Source organism: Phragmites australis, chromosome 2, assembly GCF_958298935.1.
Source record: "Phragmites australis chromosome 2, lpPhrAust1.1, whole genome shotgun sequence".
Taxonomy (NCBI): Eukaryota; Viridiplantae; Streptophyta; class Magnoliopsida; order Poales; family Poaceae; genus Phragmites; species Phragmites australis.
In genome coordinates this window covers 29,160,403-29,170,090 of record NC_084922.1, presented here as the reverse complement: position 1 = coordinate 29,170,090, position 9,688 = coordinate 29,160,403, and the positions used below count along the sequence as shown (strand labels likewise).

At 42.0% G+C, this 9,688-nt stretch overlaps 2 protein-coding genes across 2 annotated transcripts in view; one reads left to right on the top strand and one right to left on the bottom strand.

The window, feature by feature from the left end:
* Window positions 1-9,688, bottom strand: part of LOC133907870 (replication factor A protein 1-like) — an 86,481-nt gene that overhangs the window by 13,630 nt on the left and 63,163 nt on the right. The gene's annotated exons all lie outside the window — the stretch shown is intronic.
* LOC133907830 (uncharacterized) lies at window positions 1,071-8,975 on the top strand. Its single transcript, XM_062349927.1, has 14 exons — window positions 1,071-1,735; window positions 1,839-1,925; window positions 3,211-3,320; window positions 3,467-3,517; window positions 3,636-3,807; window positions 3,912-4,232; window positions 4,342-4,542; window positions 4,653-5,141; window positions 5,236-5,445; window positions 6,168-6,356; window positions 6,555-6,718; window positions 7,076-7,234; window positions 7,787-7,865; window positions 8,187-8,975. The coding sequence occupies exons 1-14, from the start codon at window positions 1,256-1,258 to the stop codon at window positions 8,628-8,630; spliced, it is 3,156 nt and encodes a 1,051-aa protein (XP_062205911.1). The 5' UTR covers window positions 1,071-1,255; the 3' UTR covers window positions 8,631-8,975.

The following is a 9,688-nucleotide window of genomic DNA, read 5'->3' as shown; positions in this document are numbered from 1 at the left end:
TACTCTACTGTTCTGCTTACTGGTTGGTAGGAATTAGAGAACCCATGAATATTTCCTCCGTGTACCTACCATGTTTGCACGTGTAAACACTCCACAGAAGTACTCGGAACAAGCATGAAACCCTTGAGATCCAAAAGAATCCCAATCTACTGATCCTCGGTGGAAGCTTTCGGTCACATAAACGTTTTGTTCTACGAGAGATTTTTATGAGATCCTAATATATACTGTTTTTATTAGATCTAACAATTATCATGTGCGATTAAGAGAAGATAAGAAGACACATGATATATATCAAGGGAGAGTCTTTCTGTAAGACCAAATTTTATAGAATTTACTTCTCACCTGATAATCTTCAGTATATGTCCATCCAACAAGCTTTAAAATATCTAAGTATTCACAATTTATAAACACGTGAGTACTTTAAACAGTCTATTTATATAGAGTATAATATATGCGGATTTATGACTTAAAAGTGTATAAATGTAGTGTGTATAGCAATGGTATGCGTGTATGCATGTCTTACCTTGTATAATGGAGAAAAACTCGATGGCGCAGGACTCAAAGCAGCCGCCGCCGTCTGTACTCCGGAGCAAGCTAGCACCCTTTTTCTGCCACTTTTCCATGGGTGCTCGTAAATCATAATGGCAGCATTGAGTCATCTATCGATTATACTTTCACAGAAAAAAAATAAAACGTCGATTTAATATTCCATCTTGCTTGGCGACAACAGTGGAATACTCGAGAAAAACATCTCATTGGACTCGAAATACCCAAACAAAGGCTCCTTTTCTGAAAAAACTAAACGCCACCGACCGCATTCCGTACCAAGAAAATGTCAAGTGGGCCCCTACATGTAGGGGCCCAGCTGTCATGGTGAAACCCGCAGAGATAAACAGCACGGAGCCCGAGACGCCGTGACCCCATCCCCACCCGCTCCTCCCGGTTCCCGAAACACGCGGACCCATGCTCCGCGCGTGGGGAACCCCGCCCCGCCCGTCCGATCTCCATCCGACGCCCGCCTGCTCCGCTCACCTCGCCTTAAACGCCACCACCGCCCCGTCGTCCTCCCCTCCTCCTCCCTCATCTCAGCAGGCCCAACGAAACGCACTGCCTCGCCTCGCCTCGCCGTGCACGAGTCTTAGCACAGTCGCCTCGCTGCCAGTCCATTGCCCTCGTCTACCGCTACTGCGGCGACCAGTCGCTAATGGCCGCCGTGCTCGCGAAACTTTAGGCGCGCGCGGCTAAACCCCTTGCCATGGGCTCCCTCGACAACGGGGCCGGCGCGGCGGCGGAGAGCTACAAGCGCGGGCCCGTGCCGCTGCGGGCGCCCGCCGCGGGGGGAGGCGGCGCGCGGAGGGTGCGGGCTAGATCCAGGCTCGCGCGCTTCCTGCTGTTCGAGAAGGTGGACTACCTCCAGTGGATCGTCACCGCCGCCGCCTTCTTCTTCGTTGCCATCGTCTTCGTCACGTTCCTCCCCGGGTCGGGCGTCGTCGAGCGCCCCACGCTGCTGCTCCCCTCGCGCCGCGCGGGAGTGGGCCGCGGTGGGACCGGGGCCGGCGACTCACTGCCCCGCGGTGGCTTCGTGGGGTTGGAATTGGGCGGCGCGGGCGTGGTGTTCGAGCCGACGAGGCTGAGGGAGAGGTGGGCGAGGGAGCTGAGGGAGGAGGCGGAGAGCTTGGCGGGGCTCGGGACTCCCGTCAGGAGGGTCGGGGTCCGGAAGCCGCGGCTTGCCATGGTGAGTGAAGCTGGGCTGTGTGGGGGGAGATTTGTGTGGGTCGGGTCTGTTTTTGGCGATGTCGTTTCTGATTAGTTCGCTTTTCTCGTTTGAACTTGTGTAGGTGTTTGGGGACCTGTCTCCCAGCGCAATACAGCTTCATATGGTTAGCGTCGCCTCGGTGCTGGAGGCCATGGGCTACGAAATGAAGGTGCGTGGCTGAACTGGTTTATTGTGGATCGTAGTAATGTGCACGCGTTGGTCGTTGCACAAGTTCTTGGAGGTAGTGATTTGAATTAGACGCGTGCCATTGTGTTCATTTTGTCAGATTTTGCTTTAGTGGTTGGTTATGGAGATAACTTCATGGTTGAGCTGAGCTGTTGTTTTTAGTCTATATTATGGAGAAAGTTGGTTTGCCACGTATGATGTGTCCACCTATACGGTAATGCAAGAGCAACATTGTTAATCTGTAAGTTCTAATTGAAGTTAACTGTGAGGTTACTTCAATTGACTATCGGTAGTTACTCTGCAGTTGGGGGTCCCCAGTGTGCAAGTAATGTGGTGTGGATTATACTTTGCTAGGTCCGTGTTAATGCAGTTTGTGTTATATGGAAAAAGTAAGGGGAATCACCGTATCACGTTGCTAAATTGGAGATTCTATGCTTCTTGCTGAAATCGCCTCCTCTACGATATCATGTCCTGATCTTTTTTTTTTCAGCTGTTGATAAACTTGTCTGGTTATCTATTCTTTTGCCTAAGAGGAAGGTCTGCTTTCATGTGCCAGAATGCTTCTGTCAGCTACATGTTTTATGGAAGCACATGTGACACTGCATTATGACTTGGCTGTTGAATTTGGAAGCATATTTATACCCAGATTGAGTGACTATTACTTGCGTGTTTGTTGAATGACCTTATGTGCTAAAATGTGTATGGAAGAAATAATTTTCCCCAGGAATTGTGGATAAAATGTTACCTGCAGAGGTTGTGAATTAGCAACATTTTTAGACTTCTACATGCCCAAGAAACACCATGAAACTATCAAAACAAGATTCAGTGTATTGTATTTAATGTATTAACCAAGATGCTGGCAATGCTAGTATCCTTTTCCTGTGGAGATATGTTGACACGTTGCTTTGTTTTTATTAACTTCTTTAAGCATGTTTGAAACGTTGTCCTTTTGCACAGTAAGCTACTAAGTTTAGTCAACTTATGTTGTATCACCTTGTTTGTTTTTTGCTCGTTCTTGCTTAACCCTCTGCACCTGTTAAAAGAAGGATACTAGCATTGCCAGCATCTCACATATCCAAATCCTGACAAAAGTGGGAATATTTTTTTTGATGAGATGCTGGTGTTGTTAGCATCCATACTATTACTGCATACTAGTATCTGAACTAAGATTTCCTACATATATATTTGATTGGTCATTTTTTTTATGTACAGACAAACAACTTAAGTGAAAAGCTGCCCTTAATGTGCTTAACAAATTTTCAATGCAGGTTTTCTCATTTGAGGATGGCCCATGTGGTAATATCTGGAGAACTATTGGAGTACCAGTGAGCATTTTACCTGGGGACACAAACTTACCTAATTTTGTAGATTGGTTAGAGTAAGTTTCTGAACTTTATCTCTCCAGTTGTTTGCTTCTATCACTTGCTGTATTCTCTGTCCCACCCCGTTTTTACTGATAATATGTGGCCTCAGCCTCACTTTCTAATTATTTTCTCACCAGGTTTATTTGCATTATTTCTGCAGCTATGATGGCATACTTGTAAATTCTATTGAAGCAAGACCAGTATTTTCGAGGTAGTATTACAAAACAAGAATTGTATGACTATATCTTTTGACATCTGTTTCAGATTGATAGAATGCTTTCTCAAAGTCAGATATTTGATTTGGACCATGTGTCTGTGCCTTCCTACAGTCTTCTGCACGAGCCTTTCAAATCCATACCTGTCATTTGGACTGTGCATGAATATTCCCTTGCTCATCGTATTAATGAATATAATGCCAGTGGAATGATTCAGATCATAGATGCTTGGAAAGAGGTCTTCAGCAGGTCAAATGTTATAGTTTTCCCAAACTATATATTACCGGTATTTACTTCTAATCTCTTTGTGTTTTCAACAATCATACAGTCACTGTCGTTTGGATCAAGATACTCAAACCTAAATTTATAATTATATGTTTTTCCCTGCAGGTGATGTATGCTGCATTTGATTCTGGTAACTACTTTGTGATTCCAGGTTCTCCCGCAGAAGCATTTCAGGCTGATAGCTTTATTGCCAAAAGTTACCTCCAAGATGCGAGAATCACCTTGGGCTTGGGTCCCAAAGACTTCTTAATTTCCATTGTTGGTACTCAATTTTCGTATGGTAGGAATTTGATGGAAGAGGCACTTGTCTTGCAAGCAATAGGTCCTCTGTTACAGCATTATCGCTCTGAGAATAGTACACAGTCTGAACTGAAAGTGAGGATCTTCACTGGGAACATAACCGAGAAGCATTGGATGGCCCTTGAGGTTATGATTAACCCCTCTGTGTTCTGTTTCATCATGTGAATTAGTTATTTACTGGCGCTTTAAATTGTATCTAACTAAGTTGCAGTTGTCTCAATTTCTGGTTTGATAGGCTGTTGCTTTGAGTGCTGGCTTCCCAAGAGGTGCAGTGGAGCACGTCGCTGCTGAAGATAAGGACAACCTCCTTGGTATAGCTGACGTTGTTATATATGGTTCTTGTCTAGAGGAGCAATCATTCCCCAGTCTGCTGGTCCAAGCTATGAGTCTCGAGAAGCTGGTTATAGCTCCAGACCTTGGAATTATTAGAAAATATGTACGTTTACGAGCGCACCTCATATTAGATTGGGATTAATCTATAGATTCAAATACTGATTATCGCATATCCTATTATAAATAAACTAACATGATTGTCTTATGGTGTAGATCAATGATGGGGTAAATGGACTTCTGTTTCCAAGAAAGAATATTAGCATGTTAACTCAAGTCCTGCTCCGAGTAGTGTCAAATGGTAAATTGTCTGTTTCAGGGCAGAAAATTGCGTCAGTTGGAAAGGCCCATGCCAAGAATCTTATGGCTTCTGAAACAATTGAAGGTTATGCTGTTCTATTGGAAAATGTTATCAAGTTTCACACTGATGTACGATGCCCTTTAACTGCTGGTGAGATACCTTCAGCTCTGAAACAAGAGTGGAAATGGCATTTATTTGAGGATGTGAAGCATTTACACCGTATGAATGAAAGTTTGTCTGGCTACAAGATACTCCAGAAACTAGAGGAGGAGTGGCATAACAACCAAATGGAACGCCCTCCAGTTAGTACATCAAAGATTAATGAAGCATTCTCTGCAATTGCATGGGAGGAACAGAGGGCAAATGAGATTATGGACATCAAAAGAAAAATGGAAGAAGACGAGGTAAATGAAAATGTTTTGTATTCACCACATTAGTTTGGAGATCCTTTTTTAGACAATGCTTCTAAGTAAGTAACTGGAGTGGATTGTTATGTAGTTGAAGGACAGGAATGACCAACCTCATGGAACATGGGAGGAGGTGTACAGAAATGTCAAAAGGGTAGAGAGGTTGAAGAATGAATTGCATGAAAGAGATGACAAGGAGCTTGAGCGGACAGGTCAGCCGCTTTGTATCTATGAGCCTTTCTTTGGGGAGGGGACCTGGCCTTTTCTGCACCAAAGCTCTCTTTATCGTGGAATTGGCCTGGTAAGCTTTTGCTACCTCTGAGCAGCAATCAAATAATTCAAAATGGGGGTGGTCAGCCTGGATGTTACAAAGACGTATTTAGACAATTCTGATGTTATAAAGTATAGTCGCATAGATTAGTGAAACTGTTGTAAATTCAAAGATTTCAATTCATCTTTTTAAAAATGGTTCTAGTACATTCCACTACATGCTAAGTGAGACTTTTAAAAATCTGATCTAAGCAAATTTGTGGTTAAACAAGTCTTTGATGAACAACATATAGCAATACTTTTGAAAAGGTAATTATTGAATGCAAACTCCTCGAGGATCTAGGTTTCTTAGGTCATGACATGTAAACTTCCGTGAATATCATTGGATGATATTCGGGTGGTTCACATTTTGAGTCAGTTGAGGAAGTGAAATACCACATGATCTCAATCATTAGGGTGGAATCTCATCACTATTAATCTGTGTGGCCTTCTCCCCCCTTCAAAATCTGATCCGTCCAAACTGCATCTAAGAATCCACCTGGCAACTTCATATCTTAGTATTTAACAATTGATTTGCACTAGATATATCCCCGTCGCTAAAATTGGCATAGTTACTACAAATGGTTGATGTTCGAGCAAAAACGAAAAGAAGGTTACTACTGGAACAGATATAGGCTAATTAGCATATGTACGATTTTGCTTTACAAATATTCCAATGACTCATGTTGATAATTTCCTTTTGTCTTTCATTAGTCTTCAAAAGGTCGAAGACCAGGAGCAGATGATATAGATGCTTCTTCTCGTCTTCCACTTCTCAACAATGTTTACTATAGAGATATTCTTGGTGAATTTGGAGCTTTCTTTGCTCTTGCCAACAGAATTGACCGAATACATAAAAATTCTTGGATAGGGTTTCAGTCCTGGAGAGTGACAGCAAGAAAGGTAATGGTTAGATGTCTTTGGATTTCCTTTTGTTTTGTTTTGTTTTTGTTGGGTACCACGGATTTGATAGCAGGATGATTAGGCAAGTGTTTTTTGTTAATAAACATGTATGTGCATTGAGTGCAGTGAGAACTATCTATGTTGTCTTGCACAACAATTAGCATCCTAGTTGTACTGACTAGCTGTTTTTCTGAACAGGCAAACTTGTCAAACAATGCTGAATCTGCAATCTTAGATGCCATTCAATCTCAAAAGCATGGAGATGCCTTTTATTTTTGGGTTCGGATGGATCAAGATCCAAGGAACCATGCTAATAAAGATTTTTGGTCCTTCTGTGATGCAACCAACGCTGGGAACTGCAGGTTATCCAATTAACCATGTTATGTTGAATTAATTTTCAAGTTTGTAAATGTACTGGTGTCAAAAGATTTTGTTTCTATCGCACATAATCATTCCTATGAAGCATTGCCAAATACCTTTTCTTATAGAGTGATCATTTTAAGAGTTTTGTGGTCTTTTCTTATAGAGTAGTCATTTCTAGAGTTTTGAGTTGGGTTTTCTAGTGCCTGCTCCGGTTTACCATTGTTACAGATCTATATATAAATATCAGAATCCTAGTCAATGTAGTCAGCTTTCATGTTATACTTTTAATGGCTTCGCCATAGTGGACACTGTTCTGTTTCAGTGGAACTAATCTTCTCCATATTTCTACATTGAAGGTTAGCTGTTTTGGAGGCCTTTCAAAGGATGTATGGTGTACAGCTTGACCATGAACTGAATTCTCTGCCACATATGCCTAATGATGGATACACTTGGTCTGTGATGCAAAGTTGGGTTTTGCCTACACGGTCATTCCTAGAATTTGTTATGTTTTCAAGGTATGCATTATATTTTCGGAATCTTATAGACTATCTGGCGAGTGTATAACACTTATAATTAGATACCGAAGCATGTGTGCACTGGTTAATTATTTAATGGTATATGTATATCAAATTATCTACTGTAATGAGAACCAGGAAGTAGTTGATCCAAGAACGTGTATATCAGTACTGCTAGCAATATTTCTCTAATGATGATTTGGGGTTATGTACTTTACATGGATAATTTACCTGTTAGAGCATAGCCTTGCTATTAGCTCAAGATCCAAATGAAACACTTTTTGGTATTTTACATGGATAATTTAACTGTTGAGCATAGCTTGCTATTGACCCAGTATCCAGTTAAAATTGTTTTTTGACCGGTATCTTGCCATTTGATCATTTTGAAGGACTATGTTGCTATAGCATTATGTTAGACATCAATCCACACGTAACAAAACCTTTTGGTCCCTATTTGCTTGCTTGCATTATTCTTTGTGTTCGCTCTATCTGATAGGATTGTCGTATCAATTCGGATAATTCTAGATGCTTGGTTATGCCGTTGTTTTTCAGAATGTTCATTGATGCACTGGATGCACAAATGTATGACAAACATCATCAAACTGGGCATTGCATCTTGAGTCTCCACGAGGTGAGCCCCTCTGTCACTTCTTTAGATTACATCAATACATTTTCAAGTCCTGTTCCAGAGCAGTGGCTTCTGAAGATAGAATAGTTTATAGTATGAATTGAACTATCGTACCGACAAGATTGTATGAGATCACTAATCACCATGCCAATTTATGGTTGCCCTCTTGTACTCGGAAACGGAAAGGAAAACACAGTTTTCATGTGCACTTCCCTCTTAATGAGACTTATTTTTGTTATTCGCTTCTGCTACACGCTTGTGGTTAATTATATCTATTCTACCTTAAAAGACCTTGGTTCATTGCTCTTTTATTAATTTGTACAGGACCGGCACTGCTACTCCCGCATTCTGGAGTTGATTGTGAATGTTTGGGCATTCCACAGCGCGCGACGGATGCTTTATGTCAATCCTGAGACTGGTGCAATGCAGGAGCAGCATCAGCTAAGTTGCAGGAGAGGTCAGATGTCAATCCAATGGTTCTCCTATGCCACTCTGAAAAGCATGGACGAGGAGTTGGCGGAAGAGTTCGATTCAGATCACCCGGACAGGAGGTGGCTCTGGCCACATACTGGAGAGGTCTTTTGGCAAGGTCTCTATGAGAGGGAGCGGAACATGCGGCAGCAGGAGAAGGAGCGGAGGAAGCAGCAGAGCAGAGACAAGATCCAGAGAATCAAGAAGAGGGCTAGGCAAAAATCACTAGGGAAGTATATAAAGCCACCACCTGATGATACCGGTGGCTTGAATCACACAAGGACAGTAGATGAGTAGCAATTTAACCACATACCTAGGACGATGATTCTTTCTGCAGGAAATTTCGTTCATTCTTTGTTCCGGCTAATGTCTGAACCAATTCCCCCTTGTGGGTGTGAATATTTTTGTTCAGTTTTGTTGTGCCCTCTGGTGTTTGGGTGTTTGCAGGGGCGTTGTAACATCTTATATCTAGGCCATCAAGTTGCAACCTAGGTGTAAATTTGGGTTTCCATGGGAGCTTTTGTTCTTCGCGCTCAAGCTTTTCTAACTGCTGCTTTGTATTTGCAGCCTCCATTGCGGAGACTGAAGGTCTCGTTGAACAAATCGAGTAAATGACTGATGCTGTCCTATGGTTCAACCTCAGCTAATGTTTACTTTTCGGCGTTACATGACTGGTCCGTTACATTCAGCTAATGCGTCGTGCATGGCCTAAGGCTATTGGTGAGGCAGTCAATGGACCATCCTATCTGAATCAAGTCATCTCCACATCTGGAACATCGAAAGGTAGTTCATGAGTTGTGTACCACTACTACCCCTGTTCAACGAGAACATCGAAAGGTAGTTCAGTATGAACTGGGAGCAACGCAAACTTTAGCATAAGCTACGCAGACGTGACAAACAGAGATGGCAAGATGAGAACGGATAGGTTTAGTTTAGACTCGGAGCAGAATAAGCAGCAAAAAACACAGGTCGCCAAATGTACCGTACATCAACAACTTGAGATACCAGATTACGTACAGAAACTCGATACGGATGCGAGCATCGCCAGTCGCCATTGCCAGCAATTCTAGACACCAGTCGGACGTTACTTACGGTACATTTGGCTTTGAAACTTACAAAAATCGAGGACGACTTGACTCATGTTTAAAAATAAAAAAATATTGTATTCCATTGCTCTTAAATTCAAAGCACTATCAAAATAACTATGTTTTTTTTGAAAAAATTGGTGAGGTAGCAGATGCTATAATTTAGCTCTAAAAAAAATTCAACTCAAAAAATAACTTGTTCAATGCAAAATAAAAAAAGATAAAAAATTTTATGCTTCCTATAGTGTTGCAATGGAACACAATATTTTT